General features: G+C 37.5%; 1 protein-coding gene across 1 annotated transcript; it reads right to left on the minus strand.

The window, feature by feature from the left end:
* Positions 1-217: 217 nt before the first annotated feature.
* LOC139725718 (uncharacterized) lies at positions 218-12,883 on the minus strand. The gene is made up of 6 exons (XM_071636801.1): positions 12,748-12,883; positions 6,692-6,769; positions 5,819-5,926; positions 3,079-3,468; positions 2,092-2,268; positions 218-1,012 (listed from the first exon to the last, which is right to left on the minus strand). The coding sequence occupies exons 1-6, from the start codon at positions 12,879-12,881 to the stop codon at positions 943-945; spliced, it is 957 nt and encodes a 318-aa protein (XP_071492902.1). The 5' UTR covers positions 12,882-12,883; the 3' UTR covers positions 218-942.
* Positions 12,884-17,658: the final 4,775 nt, after the last annotated feature.

Consider the following 17,658-nt stretch of genomic DNA (forward strand, 5'->3'; position numbering starts at 1 on the left):
ACAGCACTATATCACAAGTTTAAATGGTACATGTATTTGAATTTACAGTCATTCCTTGGGCAAATTTGTGGCATTTACAGACACAGTTCTACAGTATCCACAAAAAGTGGCATGATCGGGCAAACACCATCCAATGATCATTACAAAACAAAACCAAAACCAAAAAAAAAAAAAAAAATCTCCTAACCGCAAATATACTCTAGGAAATGTTCTTATGAAAACTGTACTTGTATTCACCTTTGCTCTTCTAGAAATGAGCTTATGCGGATGAACCACCATGTACCATGAGAAACTTGGAAGCAGATGTGCCTTCATATAATCTTGTAGATCTATTTGTCGGCAACAATTTGTTCACTATCCTTTTTGTTACACAGCCTCTACTTCATGACTTGTTAAAGGGGAGGACACTTCTGCAAATTCTCCATACAATGACCAATTGGCTCATATCTGTATTTTACATTTGAGAATGCTTGTCTCAATCGTGCAAAAATACAGCTTACATCCTGGAAAATACATTACTGCCTACTTTGTACAGCTATACTCTCCCTCAAAAAAAAAAATGTTTAAAAAAATGGAACAAAATTAGAAAACAAAAATCATTACATGACAATCACAGTGTTACAAATTTCATACTGACATTGAATTGCAAGGTGACCTACCCTCACCATCTCCCTGTCCTTGAATGCTCACTGAGCTGGACAGAAATTTGGTCCACTCTTTCTGCATGGACTTATAATGCTCAGAACCATGTTAAGTTGTACTTAAAATCTCAGAACAATCTGGATGTTGTGTGTTACAATCATCCAACCAGGAACCCTCTCATTAACAGAGACCACCCATCACTGGAACCAATAACTGCTGTTCTTAGTGGTTGTTAAATGGGTGAAACGCTAGGTCCCACGGGCACGGAGTTTGTTTTGCTTCATGTCCACAGTCCATCTCTCAACTATCCACAGGATTATCCTCAATCTTCTCGTCCAGTCTCTCCTCCAACTGCTGATCAGTAGGATTCCTTGTGGTATGGAAAGCAACAACATAAAACAATAAATTGAAAATGGTTTCCATTTCAAAAAGGCTCAAGACAAAAAAAAAAAAAAAAAAAATTATGTAGTGGAGGTGGGTAGGGATTAAGGACAGTTGTTTAAAAAAAAAAAAGAAAAAAAAAAAAGAAAAAAAAAAAGAACATGCAAACTTTGGTGCAGGATCTAAACTAATGATCTGAAACGGGTCCCAGCACCCTTGTAATAATGGGGATTCCTTGTTCAGTGGACTCCCGTTTTAACGAAGTCTTCAGGACCGGCCAACCCTAAGAAGACCGAAGAATAACCTTTGACTCTGGCAGTATGGTAAATTTTGCACTGTTAACTTTCTATGCATGAGCCCACTTTGGTGACTTTGAGTTATTCATAATTTTTTTTTTTTTTTTTTAAGGAATGGCAGTATCTGAAATACAAATTAAACACCCAAAAAAGTTTCATATGAAATCATCTTCATTGAGGATGAAATTTGCTAAGGAAATAAAAACTCCCATACCACAAACTATTCCTTTCTCTCAATATTCATGTCACCAATATACATGTTTCATGACTTCAACCTGGTTCTTATAACCAGTAATATGAAAATAGATCTCTGTAAAAGCTCTTAATGCACACTGCATCAAGGCTATCATTAATAGTACATTTCAAATTTTGGTCTAACAAAAAGCAAGGAAAAAAATAATGAAATCATTCCAATTTTCACCCCCAGAATAATATACAATGAATCATTCATCACAGAAAATAGAAAATCTTGTAGCAAGTATTATACAAACCAAATGTTGATATGAAATTGATGGAATTAAAGCAACAGTGTCTGATTCCACAGCCTCTCATTAACAATGTTTGGTAAATACTTGGATGTGTCAGCGAAATTTTGTAAGCAACTTGAAAACAATGAGTACAAAACTGATAAATATAAGACCACTTTTAGGTGATAAAACTCAGTAACAATGTACGTGTGGTGATTAGAAAAAGAGGATACAAGAAAATGTGAGCACAAGGGAACTGACAGTATATGAAATTCACAAGACATAACTGCATAAAAAACACTCACCATTCGATCAGATCTTCAGCCTTGGGCTTGGTGATGGCTTCCTCGCTGATATCCCCATGGCCGTTGTCACGGTCACCGTCTCCGTCAAAGTCTGCACTCCTGTGGCTTCCTGCACTCCTCTCGCTGCCTCGACGCTTCCTAGACCCTGACGATGATCGCTCACGTGATTTGCTTTTCCTGGAAAATCATAAAGGGATGAGGCATGCACACACAATTGGGTAACGTGGCCTACTATAAGACTTGGGTTTTTGATCAACAAAACAATAACATGTCCCATCCCTTAACATATTTTGGTAGTAAAGTCCAATAGCTGTCTATTCATCTTCTATAACTGCATAACAACTGCACAACACGATAATTTTCCGGCATTTATAGCAGCAATGGTTGCCATGGGAGAACTTAAAGGAAACAAGATGCCATTTCGACACAAATCCAAAATAAATAAAAAGCAGCCTGATGTGAGGCATTCTATCAAATCGTAAGATGATATCATCTTTAAGTTTATAGACTCACCTGTGAGAGTTATATTACCATAAAGAGGCCATACACACAAATCAGTCAAACAGTCAGTACCATCTCATTGGCATGCTTCCTAGAGGCAGGTCAGCTGGTGATTTGGCCTTAGTTTACCTGGTAGTCTTACATTGACTAGCGTTATATAAATTAGTAACAAACTTTGCTATTTTTCTCATAATAATTGCAAAAGATCATGAATTGCACTTTTTTCCCTTTCAATTGGACACAAATCCAATGAGTTTGATGCCTAGCATGAGTTGCAATTTGTTTTAATGTACATATTAGAAACTATCTGCTTAAACTACTTTTCAGTTAGTACACTAAGAAAAGTGTCAATTAGAAAAAAAAAATAAAGGTAGTGATGTGAAATTTTCCTATGCCTATCAATGCTTAATCCATTCCAATAGTATTTCATTTCTTCGTTTTTTTTCTTTTCACTTGATTCACATGAGGAGTTGTCATTAATCTCACTTTGAAGTATCATCAGGTGCTGCAGAGTTTGATCTAGATCTTGGTCTGGACTGTGCAGGTGACTTGGACTTGGATTTGAGTTTGGTCTTAATCTTCCCTGGTGATGGCGACTTTGATCTCTTTGGAGTGGCAGAGCGAGATTTGTGCGGTCGGGAACGGGACCTGGAGTGGGAGCGGGAACGGGTGCGGTGCCTTCTCGGGGACACGGACTTGCCCCTGGACTTGCGCCCCGAGTGGGACCGTGAACGGGACCTGTCCCGGCCCCTGCTGTGGGTACTCCTCCGTCGACTTGAGCGCCGCTCCCGCGAGCGGGAGTGGGATCGAGACCGGGATCTGGAACGCGCTCGTCTGTGACGAGGGGACCTCGACCTCGACCTCCTGTCCCTTGACCTAAGTAAAACAATGCAGCAAACATTCAAACAGAGATTAGAAATAAATCTCAAATACACACACAAAGAAATTTGAACGCTGCTCCTCATTTCTTCCACCTCCTTTTCTGCTCACACAAAGAAATCTTTGCCACCTGACCTAGTTTCAGAGAAATTCAATGGTGTTAGTATCAAACATGAGTTCTACGACAATGCCCAAAACCGAAGATTGCTACAACACATACAGTCACCAACAAGCAGATCTTCTTTTATCTCACAAATTAAATGAAAGGCAAAAATTCTCTACATGTATTTTTTTTTTTTTTTTGATTGGGTTGTCTGTCAATACTTTCTTCTTGGTATCTTTCTCTTCTTAGTTCTTTTTTTTGTGTGTGCTTTTCTTCCTACCCTGAACTTTGCCTGAAGTATCAGTTGTGCATCTGGCTCACATTGAGAAGATGTAGGGGATGTCACTTTAGTAATTACAAGGGAAACCATACACTTGTTTAGGTAGTAACTACACACTTAATTACACATAAATTGTTCATGTGACACACAGGCCTCTATACCAAAAGATGAGTGTCACATATTAACATTGATGTAAACAAAGGTTGTTAGTATTATTCTTCATCATACACAAACTAAAGTGACTAAAACTGCAATTTAAATTTTATGATCCACACAGCAGCTGTCTAAATGACATTCATCTTTCCATTTTCTGTGGACACATCCAATTTCATCTGTTACTTGAGCAGTGTTTTCTCAGTGAAGAATTATCTTCACGCAAATCTTTGGAACTCACAGCATACATGTACTTTATTGAAATTGCATTTGGATATTACAGGCAAAGTGTGCACTTTGCACATTTCAACATAACAGAAAACCAAATTAATTCTCACCAAAAAAAAAAAAGCCAAAACCCTATTCCCTTCATATCTAAATAAACACATCAAATCAATTCCAGTCTAAACCCCTAAGAATCCAACATTAGTGATCCTGTCGAACCTAATTGCAGGCTTAACATGTGAATGGTTACAAGCATGTGTTGGAGGTTGTACAACCCAAGTTTGGCTTTGGACATCTGCACATCCACATTTACAAATGTGAGAAGTGGTGGATTAAAAAAAAAAAAAAATCATAATGACTGTAATTTTACCAATGTTACATGCACAAGTATTTACCTACTCCGATCCTGCAGCTAGGCAATTTTAAATCAGCTGCCAGCATAGATGGCTGTACAAAGGTCAGGGTATGGTGCCCTGGAGGTCGTTGCTCTTTGGGTACAAAATATTGGAGGTAGGCTAGACTGAGTGACTAAGATTGGTCAAGTTTGGAAGATTGGTCGATTGGGTTGGGTTGCCAGAGGGTGGACTTTGGAGCTTGGTCAGCTGTAGTGTGGTTTGGTGGCGTAAAATGGATTGGTTAAGATTGAGAGTGAGTGAGCCCCCTGGAGGCAGCCATTGGACAGTGCAGCATGGGATTGGGTGGCCGGCTGTTGGCTGACGCTCGCTGCTAGCCGCAGTGTCGGGCTCAGAAGTCTGCGGCCCTCTCAGCTGCATCCCAGTGTGCTTACATTGAGCGCTCGCTGAACGAAGCTGTAAGTCATTGTGCAAATCTCAGGTGAATTGAGCACATTATCTCACATTACGATCAATATCATTTAGCATACTCAATAACAAGTCCAAGTTGGTAATAAATTTGATGACCCACATTTCCTATAAGACCGCTTGTTCAGTTCCTCAAGAAAGTAAGGTCACACCATCATATCTAACACAATATAATATTTGAAATATTGACAATGACTTGTACTAACAATAAAATACCCCCTGACAAATTTTGATTTATAAATATCACACAGTTTAAAAGTATTTTACGACTATCACATGGAATGCTAAAACAGTTAAATAAGCGACATGTAACATGAGCTTTTTGCAAAATCTATTCATTTTGGCAAATTACAATAAAAAAAAACAAAATAATGAAAAGGCACACACATCTGCACAAAAGCTTTAAAACACATATTTGAACCACATTCCAGTTTATCTTTTAAAGATATATCTTCCTCCCTAATCATCATTCAACTTCTATTCATATTTCCCATCCACATACGAATGTGTAACTTCATGCATAAAAGTCATAAGATCACAGTCATAAAAGGAATTACCATAAGCATAATCACATCATAACATCCCTACCTACATATCGAGGGAATATGATCCTTCGTAATACCTACTCTTTAAACAACTCCCTGCATCCACACCCCCTCCCCCCCCCCCCCCAAAAAAAAAAACACCCCAAACAAATAATGATGGTACAAATATTAAAGGATACAAAGGTGCACTCAAAAGAAATGTTCTCAGAGTCAGATTTACCTGCTTCTTCTTCTGGCAGTACTCCTTGGAAACTCAGAGCTCCTCCGAGGTGGTGGACCCGGGTAGGGACGGGCGTGTTCAACACGCACTCTCCGACCACATATCACTCTACATAAATGCACAACAAACAAACACATCAGATGAAGGATATGATACCATGCCATGTGAAGAGGGTGTGAGAAAAATATGTGATGTAGCCTACATGTAGCATGTTAAAAGGGGCTACCTCCCGTTTCAGCACCCCTCTTCAAACAAGATAGTTACCCTTTATGGAAGATGTTAACATTAAGATGCAACCCTGCAAATGTCAAAATACTATAAATTTAGGCACTGCTATACATACACGTTTATACTAAATTTGATATATTTCATTTTTCTAGCATAATGGAAGAGCACTTGATTGATGCTATATTACCCTTACCATATGTCAGGAACAAGTCCGAGGAAAGTGTATTTTTCAACAACAACAAAAATGAATTCAACAAAAAGTGAAGTCTGTTGAATTTTCTTTACATCATTCTTCATATGTGACATCAGAAATTGTAGTTGTTCATCTTGTCATCCAGTGATGGCTGTACCAAAAATGCAAAACTTCTTAACTTTAGAACGGATTGTTCAATTTTCTCAAACTCACTTTGATTTGTTCTATTAATATGGCTGCATTCACTCAATCCGTATGGGTTTTAAGTCCCTTTAAAGAAAATATCTTGTTTGTGACATGTGCAATTAATCATACTCATGAATATGCTGGTGGTGCACAACATCTCTGATACAACTTTGCCAATGGGCCAGCACTGACTGTAATCTCCCTAAATTTTGACATGAGCAACATGAATTGTTTGGCAAGGCCATGGAAACATTTGTTTATCTTACCTTCCATCTAATGATCTCACAGCTTTGTCTGCATTTTCTCGGTACATGTAGACCACAAAGGCAAACCCTGGGGGATTTCTGCACACATACACGACAGGGAAGTCAATATGGCCGATGGGGTTAAATGAGTGTGAAGACAAGCTGATGACTTGATTATGGTAAAGGTCTACATCACAATTTATGTTTTCATTGTTTATTTCCTTCAAGGAAACCGTGCCTTAACTTCCTATTTTTAATCAATGTTGCTGTACAATGCGGTGCGTGAAACATGTGCTCAACAACAGCCATATAGCGCCATGTGCTTGTTGCGATGCATTTGGGGCCTATATTGAAAGCATGCTTTGTGGGAATATTTAGAGAAGAATGGATTGAAGGATGCCGTGTACGATAACGAAAACTATAAACTGTTGACAGCAAAATCTGAGATCATAAATTGTATACAGATGAGTTGATTTAATACTAGCATACAACGTCTTGACATCGATATTCAATTTTGACATATAATTCAATTTCTCTCATTAAAAAAAGATGTGTAAAGGGGGTACCTAACTCAGCGGCTAATGTTTGTGAACGAAGTGAATTTTAGGCAAATTTTAGGTTTTGTCAGGATTCAGTAACAGTTGCGATCTGATGAAATTATACGATTCGCAACGTTTGCAAACATTCACCGCGCACAGTTAAAGATATACCCTTTACATATCTTTTGAAAGGTTAACATTTTGAATACATATTATACACCACACTTTGTTCTTGTTTACAGCAAAAAGAACACTAATTCGAATCGTAGAGTTTGTGATAACATAGTCCTATTGACCGATTCTGTGACGCGCTATGTGTATTTTTGGCATGGGCAGCGCCATACTGGGTGTATCATCCGACCCCCCCTCCGCACTCCCCCACCCCTCTCCCTACATTAGCACGCGCGCAGAATGAAAAACTGCTTTAGCCAATGGGCGTCTCGTACTGAGTGCGCGAATGCTTGCTAGTGCGCGAACCTTTGTTACAAGTGCGTGATAAACATGTTGCCCGGGGGTGGGGGAGAGCAGGGGGGGTCGGCTGATACACACCGATACACCCACTATGGCTGCGCCCTGTGCCGTAAAATGTCTGCTGCCCTCAACGAACCCGAATCGGTCAATTCTTTAGCGAAGGCTCTCGCTGTCAGATATTCCTATGGGCAATTCCACGGTAACTGACGTTGCACGTAAGGATTTTCATAAAATTGTTTATGTTGTAGTTTTGTGAATGAAAGCACCCGGGGCTTATAATTAGCATTGATGAATGAGTTCATGAGAATGAAGAAAGAGGTGGAAAGTTTTTCTCTCAAACTGCATTTCTTATCACATAGCAAGTGAAAATGTGTCGGTAACTGACGTTACGGAAAAAGGACATGGGAAATTATGGTGTAGATTTAAATGGAAATATGTCATGTCCCTGACTTCTAAACTTTATGTGTTTAATATGGCAATATACCTAGGTTCTTAGAAACAGGTGTGCAAAATAATGTGCACTTTAGATATTTCCTTTTAGCACCATGCCAATTTCAGTGAAGGCATGACGGTAACTGACGTTACGTAACTGACGTTACGCTTACATTTGCCATAGGGTTTACACATGGAAAATCATGATTAGAAATAGTTTTGTGATATTCTATAATTCTGACCTTTCAGAGTGATTTGTTTGATATGGAATCATACCTTGGTTCATCAATTACAAATACCCAAATGAAATGAAACATAAGTCCATTTTCTTTATGTTTTATGAAAACTTAAAGGTAAACATGTCAGTAACTGACGTTACGTAACTGACGTTACACATACTTTTGCTATGGGGTTTACAAAGAACTAATTCATTTAACAGGTTATTATACTGCTACAGTATACCAGTAGCAATCCCAGGCATTTACTTAGCAACATATTAAAACAAAATATACAGACAAAAATGGGGTGGGGCCCTTAGGGGGCAAGTTCCCCCCCCCCCCATGCCATAGCACAGTTGAGCAAAAATAATGTAAATGCACCAGAGGATATTTCTTGACATTTGTCTTAAGATTGAATGCTTATTCAACAGTTAAAATTACACAGAGCCCTTTAGATTCAGCAGTTCCAAGTATAAATATTTACATAACTAAGGGTTTGTTTTTGTTGTTGTTGTTGTTGTTTGGTTTTTTTTGATGAACAGGAAAGTTTCTATCTAGAGTACCCCACCCATAATGCCCTGCAGTACTACACAAAACACAGATGTTTTTGTGTGTGATAAAAAAAAAATATCTTTCAGGTCATGGGGAAAAAACACATGTATACAAATAAAAATATTCATAAATATGTCTGAAATCTACTGTGATATTCTTTCTTCTTTTCTTTATTTTACTCCTTCTCCCTCAAGGCATTGTTAGGGCCACAAATAAAAAAATGATCTCCATTATCAATAATGATTTCAATGAATAGTGTTACACTTTTAATATTTTTTCTGTGACGAAGAAACATGCTTTTTTGGGCATTATTTGTTTATTCCTTGCTTGAAGGAATGTAATTGTTTTTCTTTTCCTTTTCACTGGTATATCAAGGCTTGCAAATACATCCCAGATACCAAGAAATAGGACTTTGCACCGAAAGAATTCTAAGATCAATATAAACGAATCTTCCTGTTCATAATTATCATGTATTACAAAAATGTCCCTGCATGAATGAAATAAAGTAATCAACAAATATGAACAGTTTTTTATTTTACCCTAGAATCATCTCTCACTTTGAGCAGCATCAGTGTTAAATGTTGAGCAACATCAGTGTTAGTTTCAAACAGTAATGACAGTACATGCCTTATGTCAGGCCTGCTCATGTACCATTTCAAGATGTGCCATATTAACTAAACCACACAGTTAAGTGCAAGCGAAGAAATATATCTGTTCCTGCATTTGCCTTGAGGTAGAGACTCCACCAAGCTTCCAGAAAAAAAGAAAAATGCTTGCAAAAGTAGTCATTAGTAAAGATGATAAAACTGTTGGTATACAGCTGTACACAAGCTTTTTAATCGAAAAAGGTGATTACCATGCAACCACATAATTGATTAGGCCTACAAATTTGGTAGCTTTATCATCCCGTAGGACAGTGAGTACTGTATAGTAATTTGAGTGCATTATATATTGCATGTGGTAAACCTAAACTTCCAGATGATTTAACCTTAAACTTGTGCTGAACCGAAAAATCAAAACCTCAAGCACCCCCCACCAAAAAAAAAAAATATATATATAAATAAGTAAGATAAAGTGAAGAAAATAAAAGGAACCATGGACATACAGTGTACCATGGTGATGACATCATTCCCTATCAAAGGGATTGCTGCTCTTTGTTGATAACCTTTGACTTCCCAGATGTATTGAAATGGCCTAAAGTCAAAAAATTTGCCTAAGTTATAATTACTGTCATGGTAACTGACGTTACATACTGGTATATGACATTTCGGTAACTGACGTTACACATTTTGATGAGTTCATTTGACTCTCCAGTTTGCCAAGTATCCTTATTTTCTGGTATTGAAAGGAAGGCATATGGGCATACATTAGAAATCCTAAGTTACATCATACAGCTCACTTTCTTTAATGAATAAAGTTAAAAATTCCTTGTTTTTGGTAACTGACATTACATCCATCATTGTCAAACTAATTTAAAGTTTTTATCAAATTCTTTAAAGCAACCAGCTTTTTCTTTCTATCATTTGGTAAAAGACTTGTCTGGTAACTGCATGCATATAAAAGATTGTTGTTTAGAGTACTAGTAAAGTGGATATATAGAGGGTAAATTATGTGACAATACACTCTTTCTTACCATTGAGTTATAGGCATATTTTGGCAGCCATTTTGAAAATCAAAATGGCCACTTTTATTGAAAAACATAATGATTCTTAAAACTTCAACTCAAGTATTGTCTGAAAATGTATGGCGTTTGAAACAAATATCATTTTGAATTTTCGGCATCTGTGTCCTACATACCGTGGAATTGCCCCTATGCTGTTCCATTGGCAGTCCTTGGAAAGAGACTTCATGAACTTGCGATGCTTCTTGATTGCATTCCATTACTGGAAGTATAGTCACTGACATGCACGCAACGATTATTCAGACAATTAAAACAGAGAGAGTGAACCTTATAACATATTCAACAGTTAGTTTCTGCAAATTCTGGTTTTGAAATAGTGTGTGATTTTGTCCACTTTTTTTTTTTTTTTGAAAGAAAAAATTCAGATAAAAAAGTTACATCCACGCACATTCATCTTTGTTTTTCTTTGTTTTTTAGACCCGAAAATTATCTTGTAATAAACTAAACTTTGAATTCCCATAGGTTAACACGAAAAGTACGTTGGGATCGGACAATTTTTCTCGTTATGAGTGCATTCTTGTTGTATCCAATCTCGTTATAATGGGATTTCCCTGTGTAGTGTGTCCATGAGCTGGTAGCTGTGTCCTTTTCCACATGAATATTCCACTCAAGTCTTTAATAATAATAGTTCAAACAGCTGGTAAGCGCATTGTATTCATGAAATGTTAATTTTACTATTGAAGTTCAACTTTGCTGATCTAGGACTGTGAACAAGATGCAATTGAGAAGTCGGAAGGGTGAGGTACCTCACCCAGTTCTCCATAGCCAAGTGGTTAAAAGTCCCCCTACGCTACAGACAGTGACACGTATTCCGTAGACCGTATGTCAACGGAGTCATCGGAGAGCCGTAAATGTAGAAAAATGATCTTAAAAATCCTCCAGACTGCTGACAGACGGATTTTTCTGTCTAACGACTGCTAACGTTACTTTCATTGCTAGCGTTCATCATTCAGCACTACATGGCGCTCTCGCGCACGTACATCGTTTTCTACACACGCAGTGTGCTCAGTTTCTGAGCCCATTTGCAATGATCGCTAGCTGTAGCAATTATGACAGGGGTGCATTGATATCATTCTTTTCAAAAGTACCGGTAATACGGCCGTACTGCAAACAACATGTTCGAATCACAAACCTGAACTACTTTTGCCATCCTGTATGTGGGTTTGCGTCTGCTACCTACCGCTAGTAGCCCGAGGAGATCGATCTGTTCGGCATGCTAAGTCGAAATTTCGCACTTATTTGTCGTGACCTTGGGTGTATTTTTGTACTTTAACTTAATCCACATTGCGCACAATATGGCAGTATCAAAACTTCACTTTTTTCAAAATTGAAGTGTTTTCTGATTTTTTGAAAGGAAAATTTATCAACCTCATGTAGCTAGGCTCAGTATGTTACAACGGTACACGAAATGGACCTTATTGCAATGCCTGTTTCAGTGAAATTGGCTGGCCCGAAATTGGGAGCCCGTGAAGAGCTTCGCGGTTGCTGCCGGGGGAGTCGCTATGTGTGTTGTGTGATTTACGACTGCCCGCGGACGCCGCGCGCTGGCTCAGCTCTCTACTTACGATGATCGGCAAATCGAAGCCGCTAACAGCTAACGTTAGGGCGCTCGCTATTAGTATAAGGGGAAAATCATAAACGTGAAAAGTTATTTAAAAAATGCAAGATTTTTACAAGAAAACGAAAAAAGCGGCTGATTTCAACACTTTTCATGTGTTTATTACCTATCAATCTACGGATAATTGATCTCATTTCATGGCTTGGTGTACATCTGATTTTTATATGAAAACCGCTATCATTGCCAACCAACGAGGCTTTGCTTGCCATACTCGCACAGCAGACCCCAGATCCCCACCATGTCCACTGCGCACTGTTTTTGTAATGATGAATCTGGGCATTTCTTCTTGGTCTGCCATTTGTTTTTTAGTTATCAATACTAACAAGTCCCGATGATGTGAATGTGCGTGGAGGGAGCCCTGTCTGCCCGCCCTGCCACAAAGCCCTGCAATGCAATCCCATGCAAAGAAAGGTCATCGTATTGGTTGATGTTTGTACAAGTACTACAACATCAACAGCAGCATCATTCAATCACTAGTCTAATCATCATTGCCATTTGGTACAGCACCGGCCGACAAATCCTCATACAACATTTTGCCGAACTCTTTTGACATGTACGACACTTACCTTGCGACCCAAATGTCTGTGATAGGTCCAAAACGGTCAAATTCTCTCTCAAGATCATATTTGCCTACTCTGGTCCCAATATCCCCGACGAAAATGCGATAACCTCCGAAAGCTCTGTCAGGTGGAGGAGCCATCTTCTGCGTCACGTAGCCTAAATTAAGTCTTCTATTTTAGTGAAATACTAATCATGGTCGATGTCGATCATAGATTTTGTGTTAATTTGATCTTCCTTATGATTTAATATGCATTAGATTGTCTTAGATAATCAATATTTTAAGACTCAGTCAAATATAAGAATTTGGTATATTTTTTACTCAAGATTATGAAATCATTTGATTACCAATAGATATTTTTGGTCTGAAGAAAGACTATGTAAGATCTGGGGACCCTGCCCTTTCAGACCGCTAGCCCCTGCATGTGCTCACCGGATGCACTCTGCTCTGTTCTGCAGCGTTGCAGATTACCTCATGCCAGATGAGAATCCCTAAGGACCCGAGTGGTTTACGAGTGTCTCCGCCGCTCGCCCCCTCCTCCCCTCCCCCTGTTGTGGTCATGGTCATTAATCGTCAATGCATCTACAGTATTAGAGATACTGTATATTATACAAATACATGTAATTTCATACCGCACTGACACACAAACCCACCAACACAATGGCAACAAAAACACCGACAGACCATGCAGCATGCAGCGACCTATTATTATTATTATTTTTTTTTTTTTTAAAGGAATGATAAACTACAATCGGGTCATGACATAGGCCATTTTCTTGTAACAAAGTAATTTAATTTATTCTCCCAATTCAAGTTGTCTGTATGATTTACATAACTGTCTGTACAATTATATCAATATTTTATGTTTGTCACCGTTACAAAGACCGTACCATATCTGTGACTTCGCTTTTGATAGTGGCCCTATTATGCCGAAGTTTACCATGTAATTTTTCAGTTAGCCCCTGTTTAATTTAATTCTTGGCAAAACTTGACTATAATTACAGCCTGATTAGAATTGTGTTGCTATATATGATTAGAATTATAGTGGTGTTTCTAGCTTTTTACTGTCATGTACAAATGTTTGATATTGTAGAAGAAGACAAAATGATTTCTCTAAAGCTTGTAAATATGAATATGGAAGAAAAAACAAACTAGCATTACCCATGTTTTCATTTGGTTCATATGTAGGCCTAGATTTTTTTTTTTTAAATATATGTTTCAAAAATTCTTGCTTGTGTATGATTTACGATCATAAGGAGAACAGATCCAATCAAAAGACTGTGATATTTTGCCCTGGCTATTGTATCAATGTTACTCCTTGGATATAACTGTGTTTACTCCGGCTGGATGGCGAATAGAATTCATTGTTGCAATTGATATTGAACGCTTCCATGCTCTCTCTCTCTCCATGTAAAAAATTGTTTGCACGACACATTCAATGTAAATGTAAGCATGTGTGCTATTGTGCAGACTGATCTAATAAAGAAAATAAAAAAAGAATGATGGTTAAGAAGAGCATGCATTCTGAATTTTGTGTGGCTTAAGTCATACCTAGGGCGCTAGGGGTGCATCAGTGGAAACTCGATATGGTATAAAGAGGTCTGACACAACAAATACCTCATACATGTGTATAACAAACTGATTTTTCATGGTCCCAGTGAATTTATTTCCTTTGTTTCATATTGTTTGTTGACTACTGATATATAAAAAAATAACTGATATAAAGAACAAATTTTCTTGGTCCCAAGGATCCCATTACCCGGTACACTGAGTTTCCACTGTAGGCCGTACATGATGTTACCATGGATATTACAGAGTACATGTACCTCTCAGTATACATCGTACTCTGTAATATCATATGAATGAAAGCATCAATCTGAGTTAAAGGGATGGTGTTGTATTGGTGGAAGTAAGAATTCAGCTTTTAGCTTTTTGCGAGATAATTAGAAACACATTGGATATTGAAAAAAAAAAGAAGAAGAAAAGGCCTAAAGAAGCACATGCGTGTGTTTCTATACTCTTGCAATATAGGGCCTTACTGGAAATCAGGATCATCAAATTTCAATACCTCTTTAAAAATAGTAAGTCCCGACACTATCTTTTAAGCAAGATTGTTGCAGCAGGGTTCCCTTATACTGATTTTTTTTTCGAAGCATCTTTAGTAATACAATGTATTTTAATGTCTCCTGCACTTGTAAACTGTGTCTTCTCTCCTATGCCATTCAGAGTTGTCATTTCTTAAAAAGTTGATGTTGCTGATTTTATAGCAGTGTAATACATGTACATGTATAGTGTACCAGTACTGTACTTAATTTCCACCAGCCTCCATAAAGAGCAGAATACATATATAGTATATATATATATATATATATATATATATATATATATATATATATATATACACACATATTATATACATGTATATAATATTTGATGGGAAGAAATGGGATATAAGTGTGTACTTGCACATACATGTACATTGCAGACTAATGTGTACATGAGCACATACATGTTAATCCCTCACTCTAGTCACTGCTAATGTCTTAAAGTTGCTGTTTTTGTTTAAGTGGGTGTGGTGAAGAATTTTGAATACAGTAATAAATGTACTGGTTTTCTTCTTTGTTTTATACAGATATAATACACAAATAGACTATTTACTGACACACAATAAAGTTTGATATGGCAACAGTAGACTTTATGATATGTACAAAGTTGAATTGAGTCATGATGCATCAATACAATGTTGGCATTTACATAACCACACATGTGGAGACTCCTTGTGAAAAGATACAGTATCACATCATTGTATTTAAGCACATTTACAAATGCCTCTATGCACAGAACTTTTCTAACCATTGCTTCCATAACACACTTTGACATAAAAGTGTACCATTTAAATACTTTTTATGGCAAAATGAAGCATATGAACCTTCAAAAGTATCATAAAAGCAAAGGTTACCCTGAAAATCATAGATAAAAGTAAAAAAAAGAGGGAAATCTTAGTAAAAAACTAGACAAGCACTTGGACAGTGCACACCTCTGCCAAGCAAGCATCTCATTTCAAACCAGGGGCCCGTTGCATAAAAGTTACTATTATGGTAACTACCATGGCAACAATACTCAACAGCCAATCAAAATCAAGAATTCCATGGAAGTTACCATTGGATGGCAAAGTTACCATAATAGTAACTTTTATGCAACGGGCCTCAGAAATGCAAGCAATTTCCCAATATAAAAATCAAAACCTCCAGTGCGTGCAAATTGAACTCCCAAGTCCATGTGCCATCATCCACTTTTCCTGAAAGTTCCACTCAAATCTGTTCACAACATTTTGAGGCATTTTGTGAACTGACAAGACAATGCTGATGATCACTTAACCTTATTCCTTGGCAGAGGTAAGAAGGAACATGAAGATTTTACGACGACATTGTCACAGATAATACTAGCAGTCAATACAATCATGTAAGTCACACACACAAATTAATAGTCCTGATATTTTGCTTATTTCTGTAATTTGTGTAAGTCACTATCTTTCAATCAACAAAATGCAGATGTCAATGTAACATTTTGGTCCAAACTAGGGATCTCCAGTTGTAGATGCGACATATAAGTTAAATATTTTTGCGTCTATTGCTAGCAAGCAAAGATACAAGAAGAATACTCAATCACTGGTTATGTTCATTCTTGGCCACTAGAATATGTGAGGTTTATGTTAAATGTACTGCTGTAACAACAAATGATTTCATTGGGATGAAATCAGTACCAATATGTGAAGCCAGAGTTGCTGATTTTGAATGTAGCAGCCAACAAAAAAGTTCTATTCACCATTACTGTCGCAAATCTTGTCTTTCCAAGAGAGGACATAGGAACATAACCATTTATAGCCTTGTTAGGTTTGGGCACTGTTTTTTAATGCTAACATCTATTTTGGCCATAACTGGGGGGATTCAGTGTGTCTAACAACAGTTCATTTATGTACTATTTAATGCACCTGACTTGATAACCCATTGAATCTCCTTTTCTCTCCAGTTTTAGATAACATAAGTTTATAGTGTTTTTAAACCAAACGGACATACTGCAGAAATATGTATGAATACAATGCAGGTTTTCCCCTGGGATGTCCTGTCAGTTTATTTTTTATACATGACAAGGCCTCTGAAATTATCATTCATTATAGATAAAAACTTAATTTATTTCACAAGAATTCACCAACACATTTGTTTATGGATTGATTCAGATTCACAGACATTTAATCATTCAAATATCTAGTGATGAGCTAATCTTTTACACTGAAATATATCACAGGTCTATCAAATGGTATTGTGTTGACAGTGTTTATTGCTATGATGGGCAAGACTCAATGCAGTCCTTGGGCAAATCTGCGGTATGTACAGACAGAGTTCTACATTATCCATGTATGAATTGAATCCAGAAAAAAAGTGGTCACAGCGGGCAAACACTAACCACTGATCATTACCACAAAAAGATTAATCTCCTAATTGCAAGAATACCCAAAGAAATTTCTCATAAAGACTGTACGTGTAATCACCTTTGCTCTTCTAGACACTGAGCTTACATGGATGAACCACCATGTACCATGACAAACTTGCAAGTAGACGTGCCTTCGCCTGTTCTCATCACTCTGTCGTGGACAATTTGCTCATAAACCTTTTTCGAAACCTTGCTCAAAGACTCTATCTCATGACCTGATCAAGGGGAGGACACTTCAGCAAATTCTCCATACAATGATCAACTAGCTAATGTCTATAGTACATTTACATTTGATAACGCTTGTCTCAATGGTGCAAAAATACAACTTACTTCCTTTTAGAAAAATACATAACTTCTCATATTGTAGAGTTATACCCTTCCTATTCCCTCCTCCCCCCCCCCCCAAAAAAAAAAAAAAGATCCGAGG

This window comes from Diadema antillarum, unplaced genomic scaffold (assembly GCF_040938485.1).
Source record: "Diadema antillarum isolate AM-2024a unplaced genomic scaffold, OU_Dant_1.0 seq00000057_RagTag, whole genome shotgun sequence".
NCBI classification, from domain to species: domain Eukaryota; kingdom Metazoa; phylum Echinodermata; class Echinoidea; order Diadematoida; family Diadematidae; genus Diadema; species Diadema antillarum.